The sequence below is a fragment of the Phalaenopsis equestris genome, unplaced genomic scaffold (assembly GCF_001263595.1).
Source record: "Phalaenopsis equestris unplaced genomic scaffold, ASM126359v1 Scaffold000949, whole genome shotgun sequence".
In the NCBI taxonomy this organism is placed as follows: Eukaryota; Viridiplantae; Streptophyta; class Magnoliopsida; order Asparagales; family Orchidaceae; genus Phalaenopsis; species Phalaenopsis equestris.
The window spans coordinates 395,555-411,011 of NW_018165388.1; the positions used below are offsets into that span (position 1 = coordinate 395,555).

General features: G+C 35.8%; 1 protein-coding gene and 1 long non-coding RNA gene across 5 annotated transcripts in view; both read left to right on the forward strand.

Annotated features, from left to right (window-relative positions):
- Positions 1–573: 573 nt before the first annotated feature.
- The window catches only part of LOC110032473, a 157,407-nt gene continuing 142,523 nt past the window's right edge, over positions 574–15,457 (forward strand). Inside the window, exons 1-3 of one of the 4 annotated variants that reach the window (XM_020736118.1) lie at positions 603–834; positions 922–1,098; positions 10,161–10,319. In XM_020736118.1, the coding sequence (XP_020591777.1) occupies positions 10,166–10,319 (154 nt within the window). In that variant the 5' untranslated portion in view covers positions 603–834; positions 922–1,098; positions 10,161–10,165. The other 3 variants (XM_020736119.1, XM_020736120.1, XM_020736121.1) reach the window with 3 other exon arrangements.
- LOC110032474 overlaps positions 14,658–15,457 on the forward strand; it is a 10,274-nt gene continuing 9,474 nt past the window's right edge. The window contains exons 1-2 of the long non-coding RNA XR_002294857.1: positions 14,658–15,176; positions 15,251–15,450. This is a non-coding gene — a long non-coding RNA (uncharacterized LOC110032474). The remainder of the gene's footprint in view (positions 15,177–15,250; positions 15,451–15,457) is intronic.

A 15,457-nucleotide genomic window follows, 5' to 3' on the forward strand; every position in this document is an offset into this window, starting at 1 on the left:
ATAGTACTTTATTAAAATAAGATAATAAACAAGAATTAGTATTCAAGCTTTTCAATTAAATAAGTTTTATTATACTTACAAAAATATAAATAAATACTAAGCAATTAATTTATATAAATAAATAAGAAAAAATGGCATCATGCTACTATGCATATTGATATTTAATTATAGCATGTTATTATTAAATGTATAATTAAATAAATTTTAGTTAATTAAAATTTCCTAAATAATTTATCTTAAATAGCAAATGAATTTGCTCATGAATATAAATAAATGAATGAATCATAATTATGTTTGATTAATTTAATCTTCGAGTCTAAAAGAATTATTTCAAATTGAGTTGAATTTAATGAAAATTAATATATCCTAAAAATATCTTATAATAAAAATATAAATAGCTTATGACATTTCATCCTAAATTTCTAGATCATATATAAGACAAACTTTTTTGTGATGGTAGAAGAGATGTCCAATTCCTTTGATTGAACTAAAAATACTTACCATTTTTGGAAATATTTAATATAATTAATCTGGTATTCACACTCGCCGACAAAAGTGAAAAGAATGTTCTTTGATAGAACTGAAATTTTACGCAGGTTCATTTCTAGCCATTTTATCTCTTCTTACACGTAACATTTAGAAGTATGAAGAACTAGGGTTTTAGTACCGAAGTTCCGTACTTCTCCTTCGTGTGAGGGGGGAGACTCGTTTTCCAGTTTACATTCTCTCTTATGTAGATCCTCAATAATGTCTTGAGTTCTTGTTCTTACGGATTTCCTCACGTTAAGGAAATGTTCTCTCGTTTTCCGGTGCTCCAAATTTTTGTTTTCTTGGGTTCGTTTTTATTAGCATTGTTTTGAATAGATGTCGATTTTGTTGATGTTGCTTACATGGAGATTTTGGGGATCGCTTTTATTGCAGACAGACTTTAAGGGTACGAGGCCGTGGATTTTTCTTTGACAGACCTGCGCTGATTATGTTTGATGGATGTTGAGGTGATCTGCTTTGATGGATAGCGATGTGGTTTGATGCATGTATTATTAGAGAAAGCTAGTATTTTAACAATGTGAATCCTGAGATCGAGCTTCTGGGATGAATGTAATTTACGTAACAAATCATATTCATTTTTGAATTGTATTCTGTCATAATCCTTTTTTTTTCAATGTTAGACAGGGCTTTTGATTGCATGTCATTTATTAGGCAAGAAATTTGAACATCTCTGTTTTAGTACTTAACTAGAGAAGTTCGTGTTACATTGCTGTCATGTTGAATTGGATAATACTGGTCTTGAGATGAAGTTTTCTGGTTTGGGGCTTTGGCCATGCTTATGTTTCCATGCTCAGCTAGACAACACTGGATTTACGTTAAATAGGATTTATTAAATCTAGTAAATCCGGCGAGCTGTGATGAGAATGAAGGTCTCAAGCAACGACACCATAAATCCATTGAATCTATCTCTCTTTCTGATTGATTAAATCCATACTTACATCTCAAAAGAGATAGAACGGCTGTAGAATAAGACGAAACATGAAGAAACTCAATTTGACAGAGCGTTGGATTTAGGTTTTTTTTTTTTGGTGTTTGGCTGGATTTAGGTTACATCCTAACGGCAATAAAACGAAAAATAGAATGAGTAAAATTGCACGCAGAAAAACACCAGAGCGACACACAAATTTACGTGGTTCGGTAAATTTGCCTACGTCCACGGAGCTGCAGAGAATTTTATTTCTTATAGGAATTACACCGTCGAGCGCCTAGACGTTTACAAGAAAATCTCTATTTTCTTCTCTCCCTTCCTCTCTCTCTCTTCCTCTCTTTCTCTTAGCTCTAAAGAGGACTTGGCTTGACCTTGCTTGACTTTCCTTGGCCTTGCTTGGCTTTCCTTGGCCTTGCTTGGCTTTACTTAGCTTTCCTTGGTCTTGCTTGGCTTTGCTTGGCTTCCATTAAACTAAAAGCGTGTGGCTTTGCTCGAATGGGGTAGGTGGGAGGTAGGTGAGTGGGATGTAGTAGGTTAGCGGTAGGTGGGTGTGGTAGGTGAGCGGTAGGTGAGATACTTAATTAGGAAGCTAATTAAATTTGGTGGACCGGATCTCCACATTACCCAACAATTCTTTCACTTGAAGGTTGGGACACTGAATGCATCACCTATTGGCTGCAACATCTACTAGCTGTACCGATCTTTTCCTCAAACATAATATCCTCCACCTCTCCACCTCTGCAACTCAAAGCCCCAAGCCCCTGTCTTCATGTTAGAAGACCAACTGAAGTTGAGCACAACTTCAACTTCTCACGAGTAACATTCTCAGTTGACATATCACCGCCAACGTAGCCTTATACCACCAAACTCTTTCCTGGGTTACTCCTGTATCTGTTTACAACTCCCACTGCATGAGCAATATCCTGCCCCTACTGACCCTAGACCCTAAGTTGAAAGCATTTTTCAACAAGTCCAACTGTGTACCTCTTACTATCACCAAACACAGTCTTCACCCGGTACACTCACTTGTTGTGCAATGTCTTCTTCCTTTTTCCTGGGTGGAAGTTCTGCCAGCTCCCAAGTCTGATTCCCTGGTAGGGAATTCATCTCCTTCTTCTTGGTCAGCTCCCTCTTGCTCGAATTCTTATCTTGCAAGATTTTTTCATAACTCTGTGTTTCTCCACCATTTGTTTGTACAAGGTCTGGTTTTCCTGCCTTTGACGCTCTGTCACTTTTTAGGAAATGGACCTTCTTCTGCTTTCCCATAATGCACATCTGACCCATAATGCACATCTGAATTAAACCTGTAGTCATATATAGTGTGTTAATTTTCTTACCCCGAGTCAGTACTAATGCTCATTTGGTAACCTTTCAGGTGCTATCTGAGAGCACAACCTTCCACTTCCAGGTGTTATCTGAGAACACCACTGAATGACCATCATTGAGCTGCCCAACAACAAAGATGAGGTTTTTCTTTAACTCAGGAACGTGTCTGACCTTTTGCAATGTTCATTTGCTCTTACCAGGGAGTGCAATATCAACGTCTCCCATCCTCACCACGTCCAAAGTTTTTCCATCAACCAGATATACATTCCCAAAGTTACCTGCAACATAATTTCGCATTAACTCATGACAGGAAGATGTATGGAAGGAAGCCTTTGAATCCAGTATCCAGTCATCGATAGAACTGTAAACTGCCAGAAATAGTGCATCCTGTATTTCTTCAGTTACAACATTAACGCCATCGTTCTCCTTCTTCTTAGGATTCCTACAGTTCCTTTTTATGTGATCAGTCTTGCCACAATTCCAACAGGTTGCCTGCTGACCTGACTTTGATTTTGATCTTCCACGGTTTGAGTTTCTGTCGTTTGAGTTTCTGTCTTTGAGTTTCTGTCTTGTGATCTCCCTTTGGAATCAACAATCAGTGCCGAACTCGAACCCGAGGTCTTGCCAAAATCTTTTTTGCGCACCTCCTCAGCCACAATTAAATCACGAATATCATCATATTTCAGCTAAGATTTAACTGCAGAACTGCTAACTGCCATCCTCACATCCTCATGGCATGGCTTCGCAGCTATTTGACAATGATGCCAACAATATCAACGCACGTATCTCATCATCAAAATCAATTTCAACAGACGACAACTGGTTTGTTATAGTGTTGAAATCATTCAGGTGTTGAGCAACAGACACACCTTCCGCCATCTTCAAGTTGAATAACTTTTTCATCAGATGCACCTTGTTATTCGCCGATGGCTTTTCATACATACCTGATAAAACCACCATGAGATCTACAATAGTCCTCTCCTTGATGACGTTGTGGGCAACCGATCTCGATAGGGTTAATCGTATAACCCCCATAACCTGTCGATCCAACAGATTTCATTCCGCCTCGTCCATCTTTTCTGGTCGTTTTCTCAGTAACGGAAGACGAAGTTTCTTCCCATAGAGGTAGTCCTCTATCTGCTTTATCCAGTAAGCAAAATCTGTGTGATTGAATTTTTCGATCCCCGATGTCATCACTTCGTCTCCGCCCATCGTTCTTCCTTAGATCCAAACCAAAGCTCTGATACCAGTTGTTGTGAAAAACGACGATAATAAACGAAAAATTGGAACGAGTAAAATTGCACGCAGAAAAAACACACCAGAACGACACACAGATTTACGTGGTTCTGCAAATTTGCCTACGTCCACGGAGCTGCACAGGATTTTATTTCTTCGAGAAATTACACAGTCGAACGCCTCGACGTTTACAAGAAAATCTCTATTTTCTTCTCTTCCTTTCTCTTTCTCTCTCCTCCTCTCTTTCTCTTAGCTCTAAAGAGTACTTGGCTTGACCTTGCTTGGCTTTCCTTGGCCTCGCTTGGCTTTGCTTGGCTTTCCTTGGCCTCGCTTGGCTTTGCTTGGCTTTGTTTGGCTTTCCTTGGCCTTGCTTGGCTTTGCTTGGCTTGCATTAAACCAAAATAGATTATTTATAGAAATCGTGAGAGCGGTAAGTGAGAGGTAGGTGAGAGGTAGATGAGCAGTAGGTGGGATGTGGTAGGTGAGCGGGGTAGGTGAGCGGTAGGTGGGTAGGTGAGATACTTAATTATGAAGCTAATTAAATTCGGTGGACCGGGTCTCCACATTACCCAACACCTAAATCCTGTTAAAAGTATGCTACCAGACACCCCCTTAAGGTGCTGATGACGAGTGTTGAGTATGGTGTCTTTGTTTCCAAGGAAAAAGTAAGGGCACCATCCGAACTAAATCTTTTTAGAAAAGTGAATAATGTAAAAGTGGTTGAGCTACACCAATTTGCTCAAATACATTTGTAGTAAACCTAAGCAAGAAAATAAAAACACCACTGTCCAAGTGGTCGAGATATGACCTTGAGGAATTCAACTTAATAGGCTTAAATCAACGTATTATTCAGAATGCCAAAAAACCAACCTGTGGCAGGGAATTTTGAGAAGAACATGGGAAGTAAGGGATCCATCAAAACATAATCATCATGCCATCCACCATAATTGGAGAAATCCTAATCCAAAAAAAATAATATCTAAAATAGAGCTAGTCGTAAACCACTTCCACCATCATGCCAACACACCCATGAAATGAGGAATTGAACCAAAAATTGAGTGGGAGGTACAAAACACCAGAGGAGTAACGGGATAACCCAATAGAGAGGCTCCACTAGCATACAAACACCAAAAGTTTGGGCACAGAAAACAGACTTGGAAAATGAGTAGCATGGCTACAACATGCTCATAGTTAAATAGTAACACAACTAGAATTAATATGACTAAAATATGAATCAACAAATAGTCAATGTAACTACCAAGTTACTTGCATCAACAAATAAACAACATTCTATAAGTCTAATATCATAAAGCCATATATACATATTCCAACCGATTCAACGCATGATATTAAGATCAAGGGAAAAAGGTAAAGAAGAATAATAGCTATCCATTAAAGAAAAAATAACAGCACAAAAAAAAAAAAAAAAAAAAAAAAAAAAAAAAAAAAAAAAGAGGTGGTGAACCAACGAATGTGCATTGTCCGAGAAAATGTACCAACAACATGATAAAGAAAACCCCAAGGAAAATAGCCTCTTGCAATGCTTAACCAACTTAGGACATAACTCAAGGCATCAAAAGAGGGTAATCATCTAAACCCAAATTGAAGTAAAGAAACACATTTTACCACAGAGCATGGGGAAGCATAAATAGATGAACAATCCAGGATACAACTTTCCAAGAAGATTGCCTATCATAATAGATTTTGTTGGTGGAGGTGTAAATAAGCTAGGGGTAGGTTTCCAATAGGGATTTATGATGTTGGCAAGACTATCATGTTCCACATCACTATTGGAGAAAATCATTTGGCTTTTACTATTATTACACAAGGGATATTGAAGCAGTCATGCACCTTGGAAAGATTACTAATATTTTCTTCCTATGGCTAGAATACTAATATTTTTTCCTATGGCGAGAATACTAACATTTTGGCCTATTATTTTGTCAAAATAATAAAATCTTCAGCAAAGGGACAGTATGTAATTGCTGAGCACTTTGACAGGTTAACTAACATTGAGGTACTCTGCCTTGTAAAAAGAAAAAAATAATAAGCAAAGAGAAGGTGTGAATTTTAAAGTTTTGGCTGGTTGATACATGTGATATTGTTGGCAAGATTGGCTTCATTCTGAAGTGATGGCAATCCTTTAATAGAAATTATAAACAAATAAGGATAAATGCAACCTACTGAGAACTGAATTCTAGAAGAAGCGAAGTAACCCTCCAAAGAGCCATTGACATTGATGCAAAAATATGCATTAGAGATGTAATCTTATAGAGTAATCTTATCAATAGGGTTAACAGATGCTAGGGAAATAAAGGCTTTCGACAAAAAAAATTTATCAGTGGCAAGCAAGATCCATGAGTATGCTGGAATTGAGGTTTCTTACACAAGGGTGATGAATTTAATGATTTTCTAGCATTTATGTTTTAAGGTCTTCACAATAGTTTTATCAAGAAAGCTGTACAGAGAGGTTTATCTTTATTCTTGAATGGAAGTAGAGTGCTTGAATCGATGGGTGAAGGCACCGATAATAATTTTGACGTCACTAGGAAGGTTGCTTGTGGCACTGCACTGAAGAAGGATATTGTACAATAATGAATAATCATATCTCAATTAGTACAAAATAATTCAACCAATGATGTCATCAACAACTACAGATTTATTATAAAGAGTAAAGTCAACAGGAAGACTATCGTTAGTAATATAATCCAAAAACTTAGTCGCGATAGTACTGCTGAGAGGGATTTTGTAAAAGACTAGCTATGAGTTTAGTTGCAGAGCTGGTTGAAGAAATTTATAGGTACAAAAGAAATATCTCAGGGAATGGAGGCAGCTATTGTAATAAGTGAGAATTTTAATGCAATTGGATGATTTCCTTGTATTCATTATTTGATAAAGGAATTTGATGTTATCCCTTCTCTTTGAGAGCCAATTAGCTTTAGCTTTTTGCTTGAGCTTGGAAACCTCAGCCATGATAGGAGGACCAGCCATGGCAAAACGTCTTTTGTCCTAGATGGTAATATTACTCATTTGAGGATCACAATCCAACAAGTCTAAATCCTTTGATTTAGAAACAACCTGAATGCTGCTTATTTAAGAAAATAGTGGAACTCCATTGCTTCTATTTTGTTTGACCTCTAAATCTTTTGTTAAGACAAAAATTACGTCTTCTTTCGCATACGCGCTTCAAACTTCTTTTAACCATATCTTAGAAATCAGGGTACAGAATGTCCAAAAAATCTTGAATTTGAAACCAAACTTCCTAGAATCAATGGTGGAACATTAAGCACAATTAGATAATGATGATTTGTTAAAAATGACTATTCACCTGGGGTGACTGTAAAAAACCTTTGTTGGCACGGCAGCAATATGCTTGCATGAGAGAGGACTAGGTACATAATAATCTAGAAGGAGGTAATCCAAGCGATAGCGTACAACAGTTAGTTTAAAGGTTTAACAACCCTGAAAGGACAACATTACCATCATATTTTTCATTAGAAAAATGAATACACATGAAATATCTTACAATGGACCATGGGATGTAGTGTTAGTGGTGGGGACGGGTCTTCACTTTGAAGAAACTCCTAAAGGCGTCGTTTTTTAAAGTCCCATTGAGCATGAGATTTACTTCATTTTTTTTCTTTATTTTGGTTCATCTTTTGTCCAATTGTGAATATGATGGTTTTATCAAGCTTATGACGTAATGCATGAATTTTTTGGACTGGTGGATGCGTACATTATAGTAGTAGCCATTGCTTACTGTCATTGATCTCCATCCCAAGTTTATAGCCTTGAATTTACAGATTTTAATGTTTGATTCTCTTTTATGTAGATAGCATTTACTGAAGTTTATATCGGATAGAATAGACTGTGATGGTTTTAGGCTCTTAAATAAGGGAAGAAGAGAAGTGCCAATCTGTTTCTGTTTGTGTTCTATTTTGATAATATATGACTACTTTCTGTCTTGTATGGAAAGCAATTTATTTGTAGTGTTAAGATTTGTGTTTTGCTGAGGTAGTGATGTGAATAATGACATGGCAAATGAAGTTTGTTTCTCGTATCCAGAACAACAAAGAAAGCATAGCACATAATGCCAGCAAACGCCCATCAAAACACAATTCTCCATTGTTGACATTGCATGAATAACAAAATCAAATAAACCTTATTCTATGGCTAAAGTTGTGAGATTGGATGCATGTATTTTATCAATTTCTTAAATGCAAAGCTTAAAATTCTTAACAAATTGAGATTTAGCTGTTTGGGGCTACCCACAATGCAATGCTTACGATTGTCATTAGATTATTTTCTTGTTCATCGTTAGTCTTATCCCAACACAACATTGGTTATATTCTGGACTTTGTTTTGTTTGGGTGTATTATACTATGGTCGATGTGGGAATCTTTTCACGAATAAAAAGCTGTTTGTTGCTGGAGATGCTATATTATCATGGTAAAGAAATTTAGATTTAAGGCTCATGCAGAGAATGATGGCATTTACTGCCTAATGCGTTTGGTATGCTCAAATTTTTGTTGTGTTTGAATTGGTGGAAGATTTCTCTGAGTCAGGTTGTTTGATTCCCGAAAAAATGTTGTCCTGGCTGGCGGAGCTTGCAGGACTTTCGCATGTACAATCCTTCTTTAGTTTTGGCAGAAAGGTCTGTTTGAAAAACCACTCATGGTCATATATGTTTTTTGCCACTGCTTTTGCTTACTGCAAATGTTGAAGATATTTCTAGCTTCTTAAAGATTTTTCGGTGATGCTTCTTGATACAGTAGTTGCCTCAGCTTTTTAAAGTCTCATCTATTAAACGACTAGTTTTGGTTCTCTTTTCTCCAATATGAAAATTATTTTGATAGGATAGATGATGTTTGATATAATGTTTAAATAATCTCTGGATGCTGCGAGGTTTTTATTCAAAATTCTTTATAATTTATTTTCCTTTCTTGGTGTATAACTTATTTCTTTATGCTATGTAGATAAGAAATATGAAGCGTTGAACATTAGTGGGGGGTGAAGGATCCTTTTGAACAAGGGTTCATAAATTGACTTGAAGTTTCCAGAATTTAAAATGGATTGTTTTTGGATCTCATCAAGCTATGTTTTGAAATAACTAGTTTGGTTTGAGCTAGTTTGAAATCATATAACAAAAATTGTCACCAGACATTTAATAACCTCATGCTTGAAAATGTTGTTTGGAGTGGATTGGGAAATTGACCTGGCCTTGATTGTTTGGAAAATGGATATTTTTTTGGATCTGTTTGATTGCAGGTTGAGTGATGAGCCTGGACCTATGCTTGGCTTGGGCATCATATTAAATTAAAATAAAGTGAGTGGAGCTTTACGAGCATGGATTAATTTGAGCTCACCTTAAATCAAATAGAATTACTAGTCAGACTTAAATCAAGCTAGCTTAAAATCAAATTTAGTTAACTGAAATAAAACTCAGTATCAGATCGTCTCATTGAGATGTGTGAGTGAGGGCTCAAGCTGTGCTTTTTTTAATTGTTTAAGAGTGTATAGAATTATTAGTGAGCAAGTGCATGAGCATGTGCTTGATTAGGGAGTATCTCATAATATAGGCGCGATAAGTGAACTAGCTTGTATTTGTTTTTAATGTATATATTGAATGTTGTGTTGGTTATTTTGATTCACGTTGTTATCAAGATAGCATTGGTACGATTGGGGTTTTCTGTTTCTTTTTTTAACCTCACCACCACATCCTAATATGCTATACCTTGAAAATAAGCTTTGTGGTTGGAGACAAAGTACCCAATCATCAAGCCAAGTGGGCTGCATTGGTTCAATTAATGGTTGACTAATTCTCATTCATATCTACAGTTATTCAATTCTTACAGTTTAAATCATTTTGTTGGATAAGCATATGTGACTTTTTTTAATTTGGTAGTCGCCTCTTCATTCATATGGAGCATGATGTTACTTGAGTGAGAGAGGATCATTGCTTTGCATGCTTAATCAATTTGTAAATTCACTAAAAATGGTTGCTTGCTTAGCTTATTGTGTTTACTTTTTTATGAATACTTTTTTAATGTGTGGTGCTGGCGATTTATGCTATTAATCTATTATAACTTCTAATCATTCTTCTCTCTCTTTTTTATTTCAGGTACAATGCTTTTGAATATGCATTTCAAAGAAAGTTGGAACGACAAAAATGATAAACATGTTGATCATGATAAATTTATATGTTTACATGCCTTCTCTAACTTGTCTCACATTTCACCACCAATATTCATATATCTTCTAAAGGAATGTTATCTTTGTGGTGAGTTTAGGGCATTCCTTTTTTTGACTTTAAATTTGTCTGCTTCTATGTATGTTCTATATCATCAATACACAACTTGAAATTTTTTATGGTCACATAGGTCACTTTATTTAATATGAATTTATTTTTTAATTAGATTAGATGTCTATCATCAACAACTATATTTTAACATGTTAGTTTTGAATTTATGAATTCTTCTTCTTTGATTATTCCTATTGAGTACTGTATGAGATGTCAACTTTATTTCTCCCATATTTTTGACTCAATTTCAAGTCATGCAATCGTTGCTCAAAGTGCTTGAGTTTAATTTCAATAATCAAACCTTTAACAGCTGCTACTCGTATTGCCCTATTATAAACTGCTGTGATTTTTATTCTTTATCATTCTTAAAAAATTCTACTCTCAACATAACTATCAATGACCATATTATCTCATATAGCTATTTCAAGGATTTCAAATTTTATCGACTATGAAACTTAGCAAGAAAATTAAGTTGATAATAGGTGTGAAGTTTAGCACAAATCGGTAAGTTATTCACTAAAATAATTATTTGGATTGAAAAATTTGAGGATTGCTAAGTTTAAGGTAGTTCAGTTAGATTTTTTAGCTAATTTGATTCATCAAAATTAATTAATTTCTAATTCAAAAGATAATAATATTGATTTAGATAATTATAGTGTAATAGAGGATTCATTAGTTTTACTATTTACCTAAAAACTAATTAAACTAAATATTTAAGCATAATTATTGATTAGGAAATAAGTATAATTAATTGGAATGAAAGAATTATAACTAAATTTATTATAATAGGTTAATTATATTTGAAGTCCTTATTTGTTAATTATTTTGTCATCATAGAATTTTAATATTATGTTTATAATACAATTATACTTTAATGTCAATCATATTTTAGGATTTATTAGCATTGCCATATCAAGTTTCTTAATACATCTATTGATATATTCTTGATTTTCTAAATATCATATTTATATTAATTAAATTAAATATATTATTTATTTATTTTTAATATTACTAATTCAAAAAATCGAAGGATTTATAAAAATATTTAAATTGAAAATTATAAAAACTTAATTCACATGGCTCATTTTTGCCCCCCTTTTGCTCTTAGCTAACATGTCAAAGCTTTCTTTTTTTCCTATCCACTCGCACAAAAATCCCAAAATCCTTCGTGACAAAGAAAAGGTGAGGAAGTCACCATAAGATCTCACTAAGGGTTTGTTTGGGGCAGTTGCAACTTATTAAAAAGCTGTTGTGCATAAGATACTGCGGAGAAGCTGACTCTCTCTTTGTTTTTACAGTTTTGGAAGATCTGTGCTGCAACAGTTTTTGAACAAATAACTTTTTTGCCTCTGCAATATAGTGTTTTTTTATAATAAAACTGTTTATAATAGCACATTCTATATTTGAAAGCAAATATCTAGTTCAAATGTTACAAAATAAAAGCAGACACATCACAAAACTGTGAGTAACACGACAATTAAATTAAAAAAAGAATTATTGATAATATTGTTTTTAAAATGTATTTGGTTTAAGCCACGAGATAAGCCGCCCTCCAAGGAAACTCGTCACACCCGTTTACTATCGGCGGTCGATTCCTCCAACTCATCTGCTCACCTAAAGAAGATATTATTTTTTGTCATTCTCCTCGGACACCTGTATAACTGTCTCCCGTAGCTATGTGACTGTCGCGAAGTAACCAGAAAACATTTTAGTCCCGCAGCTGCAATTCTTCTGCATTTTTCTCTATATGCATTTCACTCTATTTAGCTAACACATATAAAAATCACCAAATTAGCTACTATCATAATATTATTTAAATAATCAACAATTATAAATAAACTTGGAAAAACAAATAACAAATTTTACGACAAAAAACAAACATCCAAAGCAACATTAACAGTGTCCCAAAGAAAAATAACTTTCCAAAGCAAAAGCCAAATTGTCCTGATGAAAAACAAATAAAAATAGTCCAACCAGAAATAATTAAATTCAAGCGTCCTTGTTTTCATGAAAATACTGCTAATAATTGACTTTAAGATCAAGGGTCATTGTCATAAAGAACTCTCTATGAGTCGAGTCTTTCAGAAAATTCTTGGAGAATAACGGTATGCCCTCATAAATTTCCGGTGTTGCCTTCAGAATGCGCATAATTTATTGGATGGAAGTTGCTTATGACGTCCCAAGGCCATTGGTGCATGAAGTAACTCATTGTAAAATTTGACTTCTAATAAAAACTACACACTCTTTATTCTTTTTCTCAACACTTGGACGCTTTGATCGATTAGTGTATACAACTTCATTGAGGTTTGGGCTGGGGTCTATGCCTGAAAACTCTCTCACTAGGGCCCCATGCAAGATTGCTTGTTGCCACGACTCCACCAGACATACGATCCAACTTCTCTTCTAGCTTAGGGCCAATATTACTAAATTTGGATTTTTATGTAGTTGACACCACCAACAAAATAATGAGAGATGTATATGTTGATGTATTTGGAAATATATATATATATATATATATATATTCTGTAGGTTTGATCAATTTTCACCTCCAATCTCTCGACTTATCATTCTTCTGGAGCATCAATCGTTCGCTTAATCGGATCCCAACCCAAGCTCATGGATCCTCTTTTCAATTATTTCCAAAATTTTTATTTTTTTTAATTGATTCCATTTTTTTCCAATCGCATCCTATCTTATTCCATTCCTGTAATTTATTTGATCTTTTTCATAATATTTTGTCAACTCTCTTTGTTAAAATAGGTTGTGGGCCTATTTCCTAATTCTACCTCTTTAAAACAGAGGTCACAAAATATTAATTTGACTTCTTTATGATACATAGTCCTCCTCTTAGGGTTTAGGATCTAGCCTTAGGGATCTCCCTTTGACTATCTTAGAACCTTAGAAATGGGACCCGCCTCATTTTAGAAATTCGACCTACTTCTGTCCCCTTTTGGAGTTTCGCGTGTGTGGTATCGACTTCTAGCACTTAGAAGGATGAAACCGACATGAGGAAATCCAAAAGGAATTCCTATAGGACCTTTTTGAGCCTTAGGGTGGCCTTCTGCACAATTCACACACCCGCGCGCACAAAACTTCACAATTCGGAGAGTCGACACGTCCGATCGTCACAATTCGCATCGCTTGCACCGTTACCTGTCGAAGACTCGAATTAACTTTTTGAGACGATCGATCGCGGGTCAAATTTTGTGAAACTTGAATTTTGACGCGTTTTTGAGTCGATTGTCGACGACGTCGCCCGAGCGACCCCGGATGACAAAACGGACTGCACCGGCACGTCCGAAACGTCGATTTTGCCTAGGGGGGACACCCATTTTGTTACGTCGCCGCGCGTGAATAAATCGCATATTATTTAATATATATATATATATATACTAAATTTATATAAACCAAATTATTTATTTTCCTCTTTAAGCCCTACATCCCTAACTCACGCACCCGATCCCCAAATCATTTGCACCCGAGCCCTAACCCGTCCGCCTCTTCCTCCCGCATTCGCCTTAGCCGAAGCTCCTCTTCGGCGCGGGAAATCGACCCGAGGATGCTCCCCTGCAACCTAGCTTCGTCATCTCCTCACGCGAGGTTTGTCGCTTCCCTTGGCTCGGCTCACCGCCCCGGCAGGTGACGGGCAATGCATCTCCTCTTCCCTTGCTATATAAACCTCACTTGGAGAAGAGTTCTAGGGTTAGCCGAATTTTGTTTTGAGCGGGGGAGGTGCTGCCATTTTTGTGTCTCGTTCCTTCATTCTGTGTGTGTATTTGAGGCACTGCGAAGGCTTTGTCTTCTCTTGGAAAAAGCTTGAAGGAAGAGTGCTGGCCGAATTTTTACGGTGAGTGGGGGAGGTTTTGCCAAAGCTTTTGTGCTCGTTCTTTTCTGATTCGTTCAAGAGGTAACACTCTCTTCTTCCCCTCATATTAGAGCTCTCACGTATCTAAATTTTCTGAATCTCCTAATTGCATTTTGGGTAACGGGTTCACTCTGATTTTGGATTTGGGGCAAAATAAAAAAGAGGGGAATTCAAGAATTGGTAGGGTTCATACTTATTTTATTTTATTTTAGCTGTCTGGGAGAATTCAAACTAAATATTGTCTAAATTTTGCTTGAGTCCTGCTAATGAACAAAATTTGGGAAGTCGCCTTTACTTTTATTGACTGATTGGAAGTGTTTAGTTTAATTCTTTTATGAGGCCTGTTTAAATCTTGCTACCCAGCAGTTTTTGAAAGCCATTTCACGTTGTTAGAGGTTGAATTCCTAACTTGAGCAGGGGAGTTTTGGGATTAAGATATATCTGAGAAGTAAATGCATGCTTACCTATTCTCTGTTACAATGGAAATGTTACGAATTATGTTATGCGTTGAAAGAAAATTTACGGGTTTCTCGGACTGATCTAATGTATCATTTTCTCCCTCTATTTAATCATCTTACATGTTTTATAACATGATTGTGGGAATATTACATGATTGGCCTAAGATGGATTTTTAGAATTCCATGGATGTGTTAAGCTTTTCTGGAATGATTGATGGTGGCCATTTCTCTGGTTTGCAATTTTTTTTAGCCATGAAGGGAAGTTTAAAAGCATGCCTCTTGTCCTATGTTCTGAGCCTTTGAGGAATTCTTTTGCCTGCTGCCCTTAGCCGAGAATCGCTAAAGCCGAAATCTGTTTAGTTGCTTTTTTTATTTCTTTATAACTTGGCTTTGAATGGTCCTTACCTTTATGTTGTAAGAATACAGGAATGTTAACTTAAATGATATGCATAAATGCATTAATGATGCTTCACCATTCAGTGGAGATTAATAACTCAGAGAGGAAACTGGAAGGTTCTTTTGTGGATATTTGCTTTGGCTGCTTTAACATATTTTGAATTGATTTTGAATCAAGTTTTTTTAAAAAGTAAGCCGGTTCATGGGTTGAGGCGTCACGTCGGGGTTGCTTTGAGCCTGACTTTTCTGAAGTGCTATACACATTCTCTTTGGAATTTTGGAATTTCAGGGTCACTAATTGTGTGGGTTATTTTAATTGAGTTGGGATTTTAGTTGGCTTTCTTTGGGCTTCCTTTGAGTTTCAGTTATGAGGCTATCTATTAATCTGAAAGTTGGAA